Genomic DNA, 17,428 nt, shown 5'->3' on the forward strand with positions numbered 1-17,428 from the left:
AATTATAGACTTTGTAAAAGTGTTTACTCAGGCTGGAGTAATTCTTCAAAGTTACTTATTTATTATGTTTCAGTGCTCCACACATTTGATTTTTCAAAAGCAAATGTGCCCAGAAAGATTTTTTTTTTAGATATAGACAATATTATTCTAAAATTTTATGGAAAGGCAAAATACCTAGAATAGTTCAAATAATTTTTTAAATGAACTATAAGAATCACTTGACTCAATACTAAGACCTACTAAATATCTACAGTAATCAAGGTAACCTGCCATTAGAAGGACAGACACATAGGTCAATGGAATGGGGCAGAGGACTCAGAAATAGAGCCACACAAATACACCCAACTGATTTTTGACAAAGACAAAAAAGCAATTTTGTGGAGCAATTGAACATCCATAGGTGAAAAAAGTGAACCTCAACCTAAATCTCATACCTTATAGAAAAATTAATTAATTCAAAATGATCATGGTTTTAAATGTAAAATGTAAAGCTATACAACTTTTAGGAAAAAATAAATAAATATAAGGGAAAAACTTTGGGACCTAGATCTAAGCAGAGTTCTTAGACTTTATTTCAAACACATGATTCATAAAAGGAAAAAGCAACAGATTAGACTTTATCAACAAAAAAGCTACAAAATGGGAAGAAATATTTACAAAGTATATATCCAGCAAAGGACTATCATCTAGAAAATTTAAAGAACTCAAAACCCAACAATCAAAAACCCAACAATCCAATTAGAAAATAATATTAAGACATGAAGAGACATTTCACCCAAGAGGGAATAAAGATAACAAATAAGCCCATTAAAAAATATTTAACACCATTAATCATTAGGAAAATGCAAATTAAAAGCAGAATAAGCTTTTCCCCACTCACCTATTAGAATGGCTAAAATAAAATAATAGTGACAACAATAAATGCTGGTGATGATGCAGAGAAACTGGATGCCATATATTGCTGGAGGGAATGTAAAATCGTACAGCCACTCTGCAAAATAGGTCGGTAATTTCTTTTTAAAATATATAAATACCACATGCCTCAGCAATTGCAGTTCTGGGAATCTATCTCAGAGAAATGAAAACTTAATGTTCACACACACAGCAGCCTTATCTGTAATCGCCCCAAACTGGAAATGGCCCAGATGTCCTTCAATAGATGGGTGGTTCAACATACAGAAACATCCATATCATGGAGTATCACTCAGTAATGAAAAGGAATGAACTATTGATACATTTGGCAACTTGAAAGAATACCCCGAGAATTATGCTGGGTGAAAAAAGACAATTCAAAGAGGCTACATACTTCATGATTCTATCTATATAATATTCTTGAAATGGTAAAGTTATGGAAATAGAAAATTGGTTACTGGTTGCCAGAAGTTAAGGAGGAAGTGTGCAGGAGGGAAGTAGATGTAGTTGTAGAAGGGCTGCGTACAGGATCTTTGTGGTGATGAGAGTGTCCTGTGTCTAGACTGTATCAGTGTCAAAACCCTGGTTGTGATATCGTGCTAGAGTTTGCAAGATGTTATCACTGCGGGGAGAGGGCACACACTAAGTCTCTATTATGTGTGACAACTGCCTGCAAAGCTACAATTATCTCAAAATAAAAAGTTTAATTTGAAAAAGCAATTGTGTTTGTTAGCAAATTATAAAGCTAAATTCAATTAAATGAGGACAAGATTAGTGCAGATGTTGATTTTCTCCTCTCGGTTTTCCCTGTAAGGTCTGCGAGGAGCGATAGCATTTGCCCTCGCCATCCGGGACACAGAGTCTCAGCCCAAGCAGATGATGTTCACCACCACACTGCTGCTTGTGTTCTTCACAGTCTGGGTGTTTGGAGGGGGGACGACCCCCATGCTGACTTGGCTTCAGATCAGGTGAGTGGCGCTGTGCAACCAAGGAAATCAAGATCAGAGCTGGCTGAGCTGTTCCTTTGCTGGTGTTGCTGACTTGGTCAGGAGTAGATGGCAGGTCTGCGCACTAACTTGTCCTGGGGGAATTTTGACCTTTATTCACAAGGTAAAACAAAATGACATGTCACCAACTAAACTGACCTTTCCAAGACTCCGAGAAACCTCAGGGTGGTGTCTGTTTACAGTCCGTCCCTAGAGAGTAATTAATTTCTCTATGAATTCCTTCATTCGACACTATTTATTGAGTACATTGTGATGTGTTAGGGAGTTTACAAAAATGAGTAAGACACAGGTCTTGTCCTCAAGATACTCACAATCCAATAGGATTTATACAGAAAAAGCTGTAATGCCAAGGAAAAAGTGAATTTGTTTTGTTTTTAATTCCTCGCAGCATTTATGATAGAACTAGGGACACAGGAAATGCTTAAACATACTTGATTAGTGAGCCATATGTTTCGCCTGAGGGATGTTATAGACACAAGTTAGACAATTTCTCAGACAAAAAAGGAGTCAAGTCTTCAGACAGGCACCCTCCAGTTAGTAACGCCTGGAAGGTGATTTCTATAAAAATGAAAGATGCAGGTACTGCACAATTTGACAAAAATGGGTAGCTGGTGCCAATTCTGAAAGTGAGTAAATCTATTTTTAAATGTTGCTATCTTTAGTCAAGTGTTTCTTTGACCTGGATCCTCATTTTCATATTCCAGAATGTAATAGTATTTTAGGCATATCACGTTTTATTACTCAAAGCCATACATCTTGCTCAATCACACCATCCCTACCTGGTCCCTGCCCACTCTCTGTAAAGTAATTTCTTCCCATATCTGCCAGGAAAAGATCCATCTGACTGCAAAACTTCCAAGAAGATTCTTACAGGCAAGGACTCTGTTATTCCAGCACAAATATAGTGCCTAGCACACAGTAGGACTGAACAAATAATTGCTACACAAAAAAATTAAATGAATATAATCACAAATGTAAATTGCTTTTGTTAAGCATTTACTGATCATTTTCTATCCATTTGATAAAGAGGAAGCAGAAGCAGGAAGTTTAGTGTAAGAAGTTTAGTATAGGAAACCTTATGCCTAAACTGGACCAAATGGCTATGCATTAAACCAAATTCAAGGAAAAAAGGACCTCTTGAGGTTCTGTGAATATTGACTAAATGCATAAAAGGGCTTTGACCGAAGGTGAGTGGAGAGTGGCATGAAATGCTTGTTGAATTGCTTCTAGGCACATAAATGTGAACTGCAATTTCTTTCACAGTGGTGGCTACCCATAGGCTCCTAGGGCTAAGCACACATATTGCATTACACTCTACAGCACTGAATCCCCTGTGAACTGTTAGTGAGATAGCGATTTTTTCAGGTTTCTGGAAAATAAAATGCAGTAGGTAGATTCACGCATGGAAAAATTAGGGCTTGGAAAACAAAAGTTAGAGGATACCAATTCCCACAAGATAAAAGTATTAAATACCCTGTCAGGTAAATTAGAATATTCAGAAAGTAAACGTGATATCAACATTTTCTTAAGTAATGCAAATATGACTTATTTTCTCCTGTTGTCTTTCTTAAGCTGAAGAGGTTGTCCCCAAATCAGTTATGTGTTTTACCCTTAAGTGTTTACCTTACTCCCCTATAGTGGTTTCCAGAGGTGTCCATTGACTTCTAATAGATATCTGAACTCATGCAGTCTCTTAACATCCAGGTCCGCTGGGAGAGGCAATGATCGTGAGGGAGCTGTAGGCAGGTTAGAAGAATTATGCACATCACAGGACAGGGCCTCATAGGGAAAGACAGTGATGTCGACCACAGCATCCACAGGTGAGGGCCCTGGAGATCAACTTAGCCAGTGTTCTCATGGCCTGCTGGGAGCACCTCATGGGTTGCCAGGTTGTGGAACTGCCCCAGTGGGATGTTATCACTGCAGGCTCCCAATGGCCCAGCTGATTCCATGCCAGATTCAGGCACCTGCCAGAAGGGGCGAGGGATAAAGGCAGGGCCCGTGTATAGGGACAGGAGCTGACGGGGCTGCAGTCTAACAGGCAAGTGGGAATCTCAGCTGGGAACAAGAGTTCATCTGAAATCAGGGCAGAGAGCCAGTCCCGAGGAATTCAGAGGAAAAAAACTGAAGTGCCTAGAGACATGACTACCCAGGAAGTCACCCCAGGTAGACAGGATCCAGGCAGGAAACCTGAGTTGAAACCAATGGCTTTCAAACTTGAGTGAGCACCAGAGCCAGCTGGAGACTGCTCGTGTTTCTGATCTAGGAGGTCTGGGTCAGGGCCTAAGAACGTGCATTCTACCACCTAGGGGCAATGCTGATGCCCCTAGGTCCAGGACCACACTTGGAGAACTGCTGCTTTAGATTTCCTAATCCCAAGCAGAGATGGGCTAATATTAAATACTGCCAGGTTTGACTGGGGCTGCCCAGGGTCAGACTCACCTGAGCCTTCGGTTGAAACTCCTTAGCACCTGTACTGGAGGAAGGCAGGGGCTGACTCCAGGAGGAAAAGTCACTGTGCATGAGTAATGGGAGCGGAAGAGAACACAATACAGTGGACATGAAAGAACAGGACCCCAAGTCAGTGTGTGCGCACACGAACACATAGTGTGACATAAATTTGGGTCAACCATGTGACAGTGATACCATCATATGCTCCACTCCTCTCTCATGGCTTGGAACGTATCAGAGAAATCCTCGTTACCAGCTGTTAAGTGACAGTTGTCTACCTTTTAGATTATATTTAGCAAGCCTTTCCTTCTTTACAGAACAATGTCTCATTCACCAACTTTCATATCAGACTCTTTCCATAAAATACCAGAATGTAAATAAATTGGAGCTTTAATAAAATAACAAATGGGGAAGCCCAAGGGGCAGGAATGCAAATGTGATATTGAATGAACTCAAACGTGCTCACTTGGTATATGATTTATTTACACTTTACATAGCCTTTCCTGCTTGACTTTCTCAAGTCTACATTTTTTTCTCTTAAATTATTAGGTATGTAAACTCGAGTTGCTTACCAAAAACTTGAGTTGTTTTTAGCCTTATAAAATTTACCATTCAGCCACAAACTACCACAGTAGGACGCAGATAAAGTGTTTTATGTAAGGTAAAATATGATAGCATTAATACAAATTGCACTTTGATAGAAATGACTGTAAAACTGCAATGATCCTGTGCTTAGAGAATCTCAGAATGATCTTTATATATGCAGCAAATTCTCCATTAAATAAGTCTTGTCTACAGCACATTCCAACTTCTTATCCTAAAGCTGTTAATTTTCTTTTAAAAATAATAAAATATTTTAATGTACCATTTGAAATAAACACAGTACTTTGTTTCTCAAAATTTAGAGAAGAAAAACAAAAAAGATTCTTCTAGTATTATCTTGGAGGTATTCATGTAAAAGAAAGTAGGATGGTTTCTTGATTAGGATTCTGGGTATCTTCCTTTCTGTGGAATACATTAACACTGGTGAGACCTCCAGTCTCCAAGGACTGGCTCTGCTGTTAGCCAGGAAACAAGAGATCAAACGTCAAGCTATGCCCTACAGAGGCCAAAGCTTTAAACAGAATTACTGTGTTTCCCTGAAAATAAGACCCAGCCAACAATGAGCTCTAATGTGTCTTTCGGAGAGAAAAATTAATATAAGACCCAGTCTTATTTTACTATAATATAAGACCGGGTCTTTATCATATCATATCATATCATATCATATCATATCATATCATCTCATATATCATATCATACTGGGTGTTACATTAATTTTTACTCCAAAAGACGCATTAGAGCTGATGATCCAGCTGGGTCTTATTTTCGGGGAAACATGGTATCCACCAAATGATCACACATGCGTACAAATAAACCTCAAAGACCAAAAGGACAGAGCTCTCTGGCAGAGGTAATTAATTTAAGGTGGTATTCCATCCTTGGCTTAAGGTAGGGCACCACACTGAGCTAACAAAACCCATGGGAATGGAGCCTACACCACAGTGCAAACCTTCCCTGGGCTCCCTCAGATAGGAAAACTGGACCCTTTTCTTGAGAATATGGGAAAGCCTTGTACACCAGAGCAATACAGAACTTGCATTCCAGATGGCATTAGAAAGTGCCTTCAGCAAGACGACTTCTATAGCTTCCCGATTTTGGCTTCTAACATCTCAAACAGTAATAGCCAGCTTTTCTTGAGTAGCTATCTCTGCCCAATATTAAGTAATAAAGTGCCAGGCACATCACTTGCCTATGACTCATCTTCTCATCTATAAAATAGGCATGACAGTAGCTACCTCCATGGTGGATGAGGCCTGGCAGAGTGGCCTAGGGTCACACCGCTGTCAGCTGCAGAGCCAAACTCCAGCCCAGGCAGCCTGAGCCCAGGGCCTGCATGCCCAACTAGTGCATTCTTTCACCGCCTTACATAAATGAGCTTATTCCTGATGCCTGTAACCTAACTTGATTAATAAATCCTCTAAGGAAAAAGAGGTACTTTTATAACCAAGATAGGCTTGTTGAAAACAAACACAGGAAGTCTTCATCCATCATGAGTGATTGGGTTGACTTGCTCATATAGCACAGAAATTGTTCCCTGCAGCTTTTCTCTTTGACCTAGAACAGTTAAAGGTAAAGAAGACCAGCCTTGGTCCAAAGTAGCTAAGCATGGAAGTTTGTCTTCCTCAATTGGATTTGGAATTATAGGAATCTGTCACCCTCATGACCATCTCTCAACCCCATTCAGGATCCTCAGTCAGACTGCTGTTGGCTTCTTTCACAAACCAAACAAGTAAAGTGCACACACAGGCCTGTGTCCATTGCAGAGAGAATACCTTTTAATTAGTGCACTGTCCCCACTATCATCATTTTAGTTAACTTTTTCAATTCTATTTTTGGTTTCTGACCCATCCCCATTATATGCCATCCTAGAGTGCTTTCTTTATCATTTATACACACTGGCTACAAAGTTTTTAATAGCAACAATCATAGGCATGCACAAAGAAGTAAAGAGAGCACTGTCCTTAGTAATATTTTTAAATCATCAATAATAGCAGAGTTAAACACAGCTGCTTCCAGACTTGCTTTGTTATGTGTATTCCTTCATGAGGTGAGGAAATGTCAATTTAATATAATGAAGGAATACATATAATTAACTTCCCTCAATAGCTGGCTGTGTTCTATTTTGTTTCCTTTCTTATATCCAAAGTCTCGTACATGTTGAATAATTTGGTATATTACTATAGTAAATCCGCATACAAATTTTGGAGGTGGATTGTGTGCGTCCCTTTCTTGCTAGCTGTGGGAACTTGAGCAATAAATTCAACCTCTCTATGTCTCAATTTTCATATTTGTAAAATTGGAATAATAACTGCCTCTTTAGATTGTTATAAGGATTAACTGTTGCACGGAAAAAGAATTTAGGGCACACAGTAAGTGCTCAACAAATTTTGCTATCACAATACCCAAATGACCAACTCTGAGCCTTTTCTTACCAAACACTCTTCCATTGCCTATGGCATATATACTCATACACACAGGCATACATAGAAAGTGTTATTAATTAATTATATTTGTGAAAGTATAGCTTATACAAAAGATAGAAAGAAATACTAGTCTCTGGAGAGCTCAGTTCATTTTATGTAATAACTAGATTCATCAATTTTACAGGAAGCTACTATCTCTGCATTCAAAATTATAAACCTCTTAAAGAAAAATGCTCACAAAAAGTATTACATTTATCCAACAGCTCAGATTCTTTCTAGAGCATGCTTCTATTTCCTTCTTAATATAATCATTGGTTAGGCTCTTTTCTGACATTCGATTAGCATCGTATCATCAATTTACATCTATTTTATTATTTTGCATTGATTTTATACCAATATGTATATTTTGTATCATATTGTATCAGTTGACACACCTGAGAAATACCCTCTGTCATGAAACATAGAAAACCAATTTACTTATTTGAATGTTGACTTATACTGTACATTCCCTAGTCCCCATTTAAAATTATGTTCTACTTTCCATAGTTCCTTCTGAAAAACTGTTTTGTAACTCCAAATATTTGTGGCTCAAATCAATCTAGTTTGACATATTCTATTAGAGCTATTGGATGAGTGTAGCAACCTATTGTTGACCTAAAAATATGTTAGGTTTATAATCAGTTTTATGAATCAGCAGCTCATAAATTTGCTTTCAATGTCATCTGGGCTCTTTAATATGCTTTCTTTCTGTGTACAGAATCTTTCTAGTTCCAGAGATAATAGTCTTTATCTTGACAACTACCAGCTATCTTCTACTAGCCATGTTCTTCTTTACCTTGTCCAACATGTTCTTAGGACCATCAAATCAATAAGCTTCATCCATTTATTAAATCTACCAGACAATGAACATTCTGTTCTATTGAAGATAATTTGTTAGACTGTTATCATAAAGTATGATCCACTATAGGTGCCTTACTTGAATGAATAGTTATATCTTTACTTTAGGTAGTAGATGAAGTCTGAAAAACGTGATTTTAAATGCAAGAGATGGAACTTGTTATTCAAAAGGGTATGGATGGGGTTCTAGTTCTGGGCAAGATGGAATAAGCATTTTCTCCCATGTCTCTTCCACTGAATGCAACTAAAATCCCTGGACAAAATACATGTAGCAGTTATCTAAGGACTCTTAACAGTAAAGAGTTGCAGATAGATTGGAGAAGAAAACCAGAATTCAGGGCACTCTCAAACCAGCAGTGAATTTCCCATCTTTTTCCTCTCTGAAATCTCTTGACCTGGACTCAAAGGCATTTCAAAGACCAGAATTATGCAGCATGGAAGACAGAAAAAAAACAAAAACATAAAAAAAAAACAAAAAAAAAACTGCAAGATATGATACATTCTGTTTGCTGACACAAGGAATAAGAAAAGGGACTCTGGAGGATCAGAAGAGTGGGGGGGAATCCCCTATGTTTATTTCTGTTGCTTTTTTTCATTCTCTCACATACCAACACCAGGCATTCCTGAGGGAGTGGTGGTGATGGTAGCAGCAACAGTTGGGCAGACCCTAAAATTCCAATCAGAGCAACTGAGTTCCTGAGACCTTGAGAAGAATTCTCATTGTATTTTTTTTGTCTCTTAATCCTCTCACTACTTAATCTTGGGAGCAAGAACAATGTCATGGAACTCAACAACAAAGAAACAAACAACCCAATTGAAAAATGGTCAGAGGACCTGAAGAGACATTTCTCCAGAGAGGATATACAAATGACAAATAGACATATGAAAAAATGCTCAACATCACTAATCATCAGAGAAATGCAAATCAAAACTACAATGAGATATCACCTCACCCCAGTCAGAATGGCTATCATCAACAAGACAAATAGTAACAAGTGTTGGAGAGGCTGTGGAGAAAAAGGAACCCTCATACACTGTTGGTGGGAATGCAGATTGGTGCAGCCCTTATGGAAGGCAGTGTGGTGCTTCCTCAAAAAATTACGACTAGAATTGCCATATGACCCAGCAATCCCTTTCCTGGGTATCTACCCCCAAAATCTGAAAACATTTATCCATAAAGACACATGTGCTCCAATGTGCATTGTAGCTTTATTTACAGTGGCTAAGACATGGAAACAACCAAAATGTCCTTCGATAGATGAATGGATAAAGAAGTTGTGGTATATATACACAATAGAATACTATCTGGCGGTAAGAAAAGATGAAATAGGACCATTTGTGACAATACGGAGGGATCTTGAGAGTATAATGCTGAGTGAAATAAGTCAGACAGAAAAAGCAGAGAACCATAGGATTTCACTGAGATGTGGTATATAAACCAAAAACAACAAAAGAACAAGACAAACAAATGAGAAACAAAAACTCATAGACACAGACAATAATTTACTGGTTATCGGAGGGTAAGGGGGAGGGGGTGGTAGATGAGGGTAAAGGGGATCAAATATGTGGTAATGAAAGGGAACTGACTCTGGGTGGTGAACACACAATGGGATTTATAGAAGATGTAATACAGAACTGTACACCTGAAATCTATGTAACTTTACTAACAATTGTCACCCCAATAAATTTTTTTAAAAATTGAAAGAAAAAAAAATCCATGGGAAATGTAACAGAGTAGGGAAACTGAAACCTTGGGCTTTTAGGAAGCCAGAAAATGTGGAGGAAATAGTAATGGAGGGATGGGAGTACAGAACAGTGATCTAAAGAGTTGTGTATAAACTTCTGGGCTCACCCGCAAGTTGTATATGCATGTGTCTGACCCTAAATAGCACACCAAAGACTTTGAGAAGTAAACTCAAGTCTCAGACTAGTTCAGGACAGATCTGACTAGTACTGCAAAGATGTTCAACTGAACTGACATTGGAACCGTAGGTAACGGAAGGCCAATCAAAACTTGCATCTTGGACCTAATGTGGTAGATTGCCTGATAAAACAAAACAACATTCTTCATAGGAGAATCCTATGTCACTTAACATATAGAGAGCCAGAGTTACTTACCATAATATTCAAATTTTCCAGGATAAATCCAAAGTTACTCAATATATGAAAACCAGGAAAATCTTAGTATCTCATAAGGGAAAAGGCAATCAACAGATACTAACCCCAAGATGGCACAAATGTTGTAATTGAGCAAATACAATGGAAACAAATGGAAAAAAATCCACAGAGAAATGGAAACTACAAAAAAAGAAATAAATGGAAATTTTAGAACTGAAAATGCAAAAACCAAAATAAAATATTCACTGGATTGGATCAACAGCAAAATAAAGGGTGAGAGATGAAAGAACCAGTGAACTTGAAGACAGATTATTGGAAATTACCAAATTTGTACAAAAGTGAGAATGGAATTTTTTACCAGCAGACTTGATTAAAAAAAAAAAAAAAAGCCAAAGGAATTTCTTAAGATGGAAGGGAAATGATATTAGAGGGAAACTTTGAACACCAGGAATAAATAAAAGTAACAGAAATGGTAAATATTTGTTTAATATAATATACTTTTTTTCTCTTAAAATCTTTCATATATATATGATTGTTGGAAAAACTTTGAACATTTTCTTATGGGATTTTCAAAAAAGGGTGTGGGTAAATGAACTTGTAAGGTAGTAAGTTTTCTACATTCTACCTGAAGTGGTAAAAGATTAGTTCAAAGTAGACTGAAAAGTTAATAATCTATATAGTAATTTCTAGATAACTACTTTAAAAGTCAAAACAATGAGATATAATAGTCAAAAATCCAAGGATGATATGGAATACACAACAAATTCAAATAACTCCAAAAAAGGTGGGAGAAGGAAAAAGGGAGAAAGGGGGAAGACAGAAAACAAGTAATAAGATAGTAGATGTAAATCCAAACACATCAATAATTACATTACATTTAAATTTAAAAGAAAGAGATTACCAAAGTGGATTAAAAGCAAGATTCTAAAATATACCGATATGCTGCCTATAAGAAACACACTTTAAATATAACAATGTAGGTAGGTTAAATATGAAATAATGGAAAAGATATAAGAAAGATGTACCATGCAAACACCAAACTGAAGCTGGAGTGGTCGGATTAATATCAGAGCAGAAAATTTCTCAGGGATAAAGAGGACATTGCATAATAATAAGAGTCAACTTACCAAGAAGACATGACTATATAAAATGTGCATGCACCTCACAACATAGCCTTAAAATACATGAAGTAAAAACTGGTAAGTCTGAAAGGGGAAACAGACAAATCCACACTTATAGTTGGAAATTGTAATACTCCTCTCTATGTAATTGGTATAACAATGGACATAAAAATTAGCAAGAGTATAGAACTGAATAATACCATTAATCAACAGGATTTAATTGACATTTATAGAACACTCCACCTAACAGTAGTATTGTATACATTCTTTTCAAGTGCACATAGATACAACAAAACAGACAATATCCCAGGTCATAAAATAACCTTACATATTTAAGAGAATTGAAATCATACAACATGTGATTTCTGACCATAATGGAATTAAACTAGAAATAAATAACATAAAAAATAACTGGAAAATCTCCAAATACTTGGAAATTAAACAATTCTAAACAAGCAATGGTTCAATGACAAAAACTCAAGGGAAATTATAAAACATTTTGAAGTAAAGGAAAATGAAAATGTAACATGTCAAAAGTTGTGGGATGCAGCTAAAGCAGTGCTCAGGAATAAATTTGTTGCACTAAATGTTTATATTAGGAGACAAGGAAATTCTCAAATCAACAATCTAACCTTACAGGATTAGAAGATTAAAAAAGCAAACTAAACTCAAAGCTAGTAAACAAAAACAAACAAACAAAAGGATAATAAAAAATCTGAGCAGAAATTAATGGAATTGATACTAGAAGAACAGTAGAAAAATGTCAATAACCAAAATCTAGTTCTTTGAAAAGATCAATACAATTGATAAATTTCTAGCCAGACTGACTGACCAAAAATAAAAAAAGGAAAGAAAAAAATATCCAAATTATCAATGTCAAAAATGAAAGGGGAATGTCATTAGAGACATTGAAAGGATAATCAGGAAATACTATGAACAACTCTATGAATATAAATTCAACAAAATGGATGAAATGTAACAATCCTTGACAACTACCAAAAGCCATTCAAGAAGAAATAAATTGAACCATCCTAGATCTATTGAAGAAGTAGAATTCATGGTTCAAAACTTCCAGGAAAGAAAACTACAGGTCCAGATAGTTTCACTGGCAAATTCTTCTCTGAAAGACGATATAACAGTAATTCTAAAAATCTCTTCCAAAAAAAGGAGGAGGAAAAAACATTTTCCAACTCATTATAAGAGGCCAGAATTACCCAAATACCAGAGTCCAACAACAACCTCTCAGTCAACCACATTCAAACCAATATCTTTCATGAGCATAGATGAAATATCCTTAACAAAATATTAGCAAATCAAATCCAGCAATGCATAAAAAGACTCAACACCACAACCATATGTGATTGATCCCAGCAATGCAAGACTGCTTCAGTATTCTAATATCAATCGAAGAAATCTATCATATTAACAGGTGAATAAAAAACATGATCATATAAATTGATACAGGAAAGGCATCTGACAAAAAGCAATTTTTATTTATGATTAAAAAAAAGTCTCCTAGCAAACTTAGAAGTAGAAGGAAACATCCTTAAACTAATAAAGGACGTCTACAAAAACCCAAAGCTAACATCATATTTAATGATGAAAGACTGAATGCTTTCTTCCTAATATCAGGAATGAGACAATGCTGTCCACTCACCACTTCTAGTCAATATTGTACTGGTAATCTTTGCCAGTGCAATAATGCAAGAAAAATCAATAAGATTCAAACAGATTGGAAAGGAAAAAAAAACAACTGCCCATTTTGCAGATAATATAATTGTTCATGTAGCACCAAGTAAGCTACAAAAATAAATAAATAAATAAATAAATAAAATAAACTTCTAGAAATAATAAGTGAGTTTAACTAGGTTCTAAGATACAAGGTCAACACTCAAAATTCCAGTGTACATCTATATCCTATAAGTGAACAATTGGAAACAGAAATTAATTTTTAAAAATACTATTGTTACTATTAGATATAGGAATATCAAAGAAATCACATGCAGGATATTTATTCTGAAAACTACAAAATACTAGTGAAAGGAATTAAGAAAGACCTATCTAAACGGAGAGACATACTGTGTTCATGGATCAAAAGTCTCAATATAGTTAAGACATCAATTTCCCGTGAATTGATCCATAAACTTAATGCAATTTTAATCAAAATCCCAGCTGGATACTTTATAGATACAGACAAACTGATTTTTAAATTTAGAAAGAAAGGCAATGGGACTAGAATAACTAAGCCAAATTTGAAAAAGAATTAAGTTGTAGGACTGCTTAATTTTAAGACTTTCTATAAAACTGCCGTACCAAGAAATGTGGTATCTTCAAAGGGATAGACATATAGATCAGTTGAACAGAAGAGAGTCCAGAAATAGATGCAACAAATGTGGCTTAGTGATTTTAACAAAGGTGCAAAGACAATTCAATGGAATAGGGATGTTATTTTTCACACATCGCAATTCAATGGAACAATTGGATATTGGCGGCAGGCAGAATTCTAAAATGCCTCCCGACATTTTCTGTCCCTTCCCACTCTGGCATACACACCTTGCATAATCCTTGGAACTGCAAATATTACAGACTTTACTGCCTTGCTTAGAGTATATTACACGGGACAGTTGACTTTGAAATAGGAAGATTATCTGGGGTTGCTAACATGAGTTTTTTTTACAAGTAGAGAGTATTCTCTGGCTGGTCGTAGGAGAGGAATTCAGAGATTCAGAACACAAGAAGGATTTAATGCACCATTGCTGTTCAAGGATGGAGACAGCTGTATGACAAAGAACGCCGGCAGCCTCCAGTTCCTGAGTGCATCCTTGGCTGACAACTGATAAAGGAAAAGGGCCGTAGGCTTACAACTGCAAGAAACTGAATCCTGCCCAAAAGAATGGACTTGGAAGCAGATTTTCCCCCCAGAGCCTCGAAACAAGAGCTCAGTCCAACCGTATTTTGATTTCAGCATTGTGATACCTTAATTAAGCAAAAGAACCAGTCACACCATGCTAGACATCTGACCTAAGGAACTGTGAGCTAATAATAGGTGTTGTTTTAAGCCTCTGAAGTCTTGGTAATTTGTTATATAGCAATGGAAACCTAATACAATATCCATAGGCCAAACAATGAACCTTGACTTAAAGCTCAGACTTTATATGAAAATTAACTCAAAATGGATCATAGATCAAAATGTATAATATAAAATTATTAGGTTGGTGCAAAAGTAATTGAGGTTTAAAAGGTTAAAAAATAATTGCAAAAACCACAATTACTTTTGCACCTAATATATAACTTTCAGAAGAAAATTAAGAGAAAAATCTTCATGACCTCGAATAAGGCAAAGGATTCTTAGAAATTATACCAAAAGCATCATCCATAAAAGAAGACATTAATAAATTGGACTTCATCAAAATGAAATATAGTTTGTGTCACAAAAGACACTGTTAAGAGAATAAAAATTAAAGCTACAGACTGGGAAAGAATACACTGATGGTGGACATGCAAAATGGTACAGCCAATCTGTAAATCACTTCAGCAGTTTCTTATAAAGTTAAACACACAATCACCGTATAACTCAGCATTCCCTCTCCCAGACATTTACCCTAGAGAGTAAAATAGGGATAACAACATCCTTCTCTGAAGATAAAATGTGTGAAGATTAAATGAGAAAATACATGTTAAAGTTCTTTGAGCAGTACCAAGCATTCATTAAACAACCCCATTTTACTCTTAGCTTTTATTAGAAATGTTAGATGAATTTAAATAGCATTTCCAGCATGTGTTGAGATAATCACATAATTTTTTCCTCTCTTTCATTGATGTGATGAAATATATTAGATGTCCTCATACTTATGTGGGGACAGAGCCCCAAAGAGCAGTTTCCAGGCTCTCGGCCTCACATAGAAAGGTGCTGGCTCAGGTAGTAAATGGATATCAACTGTGATTGCATGGCCGTCAGCTGTGGCTAGTTGGCCGTCAGCTGTAACCAATGAGCCACTGGCCACTAATATAACTGCTGTGGCTACACTAGCAGAAAATGGGGGCTAGCAAGGAGATGGTGGCTGAGCCTGCAAGCGGTGCAGTGAGGGTTGCGAACAGTGTGGCTCCTGCTTCCTGTTTCTCCAAACCAGCCCCCAGAGAGAATATAGTGGTATGACTTCCCTACCTATGGCTTCGTGGGTGTTCCTTTTTGGCCTCACCGTGTCCTGCGTTCTTATGTGGGGAGCGGGAGCTGAGACCCTACCTGACACCCTGCATGATACCTTATATTCTCAAGATAGCTATTTTTTCCTGCAATTTTGTATCTATAATAATAACTGAGATTTGGTCTATAGTTTCCTTTTTTTCTTTTGTGGGGAGAGGGCTGTCTTTATTGTGTTAAGATTATTAAGGCTATGCTATATTCATAATTTGAACTTTTCTATTTTTTTATGGTCCAAAATAGCATAGAATAGAAATGATTAAGCATTTAAAGGCTAGTTATAAGTCAGCTGTAAAATCCTCTGGCTCCTGGAATCTTTGTAATAGTAGATTGTTATTCACCTTTCTAGTGTCCTCTATGGTAATTGGTTTATTCTAATGTGAAATTATTATTTTGTAGCTCAAAAATGGTCAAGTATTGGCAATTTCATATGGTTCAACCTAATAGTACAATGAATATCCATATGTCCCTTCACTTACTTTTATCCATTTTGCTTTCTCACCTCTATCTACATATATATCACAAATATTAAATATGTGAGTTTTTAAATTTATTTCTCTATTTTTCACTGGGCCATTTAAATGTCAGAACAGACATTATACAGTTCTAATCTAAATACTGAAGAATGCAGCTTTGAAGAATAAGGACATTCTTTTAGATAACCAGAATAACATTACTGTGCCTAAAAATATTAAAAGAAATTAATAGTTTTATCAGTACATACTCATATTTCCCCAGTTATTACAAAATATATTTTATTAAATATTTATGAAATATAAATATACATATTTAATAAATTATTAATATTTTTAAGTTCAGGATCCAATCAAGGTTACATATTGCATTTGGTAAATTTTTCTTTAGTCTCTTTAAATCACTTTATCCTCTTTTTTTCCCTCAGTGACATTGATTTTTAGAAGAAAACAGATCACTGTTTTGCATGTTCTTCCACATTCTGAACTTGTTTATTTCCTTGCAGTATCAATTAATATATTCTTCTCTCTGCTATATTTCCTGTAAACTGGAAATTAGGTCAAGGCTTGAAATTCAGGTTGATCATTTTTGGCAAGAACATTCATTGGTGATGTTGTATACTTAATAATGTGTATTTCATATCAGCAGGCACGTAAGGTCAGGCTGTCCCGCTGTTGGTGATGCTAAGTTTGCTCATATGCTTACAGCAGTAACCTCCATCACAAAGGTATGGTTTGATCTTTGTAATTAGTTTGGAGTCTATGGGACAATGCTTGATCACTACGTAGCAGCTCGTTTCCAACAATCTTTTACACACTGTTTGTAGCATCCACTGATCCTTGTCCGATTCAGTGATTACATTTGAGAAGATTCAGTTTTGATTTTTCTTTGATAATTTTTGAGAGAATTTCTTAGTTTATCAAATTATTTTAATCTTATACCCTTTTATTATTTATTTCTAATTTATTGAATTAAGAGGATGTAACCTGTAATAATTCTACTTTAAAATATAAGATATTCTTTGTGATCAAGTGTGTGACATTGTGTGCATGTTCCATGGACATGAAAAAAAAAAGCATATTTACTATTTTTCTTTTTTTTTTAAAGATTTTATTGGGGAATAGTGTGTTTCTCCAGGCTCCCTCAGCTCCAAGTTGTCCTTCAATCTAGTTGTGGAGGGCGCAGCTCAGCTCCAAGTCCGGTCACCATTTTCAATCTTAG

The 17,428-nt window shown here is 36.1% G+C and overlaps 1 protein-coding gene across 2 annotated transcripts in view; it reads left to right on the forward strand.

Moving 5' to 3' along the window:
• Positions 1–17,428, forward strand: part of SLC9A9 (solute carrier family 9 member A9) — a 570,416-nt gene that overhangs the window by 374,508 nt on the left and 178,480 nt on the right. For both annotated transcript variants that reach the window (XM_074334001.1, XM_074334003.1), the window contains exon 12: positions 1,727–1,880. In XM_074334001.1, coding sequence (XP_074190102.1) covers positions 1,727–1,880 — 154 coding nt within the window. The remainder of the gene's footprint in view (positions 1–1,726; positions 1,881–17,428) is intronic.

This window comes from Rhinolophus sinicus, linkage group LG01 (assembly GCF_036562045.2).
Source record: "Rhinolophus sinicus isolate RSC01 linkage group LG01, ASM3656204v1, whole genome shotgun sequence".
In the NCBI taxonomy this organism is placed as follows: Eukaryota; Metazoa; Chordata; class Mammalia; order Chiroptera; family Rhinolophidae; genus Rhinolophus; species Rhinolophus sinicus.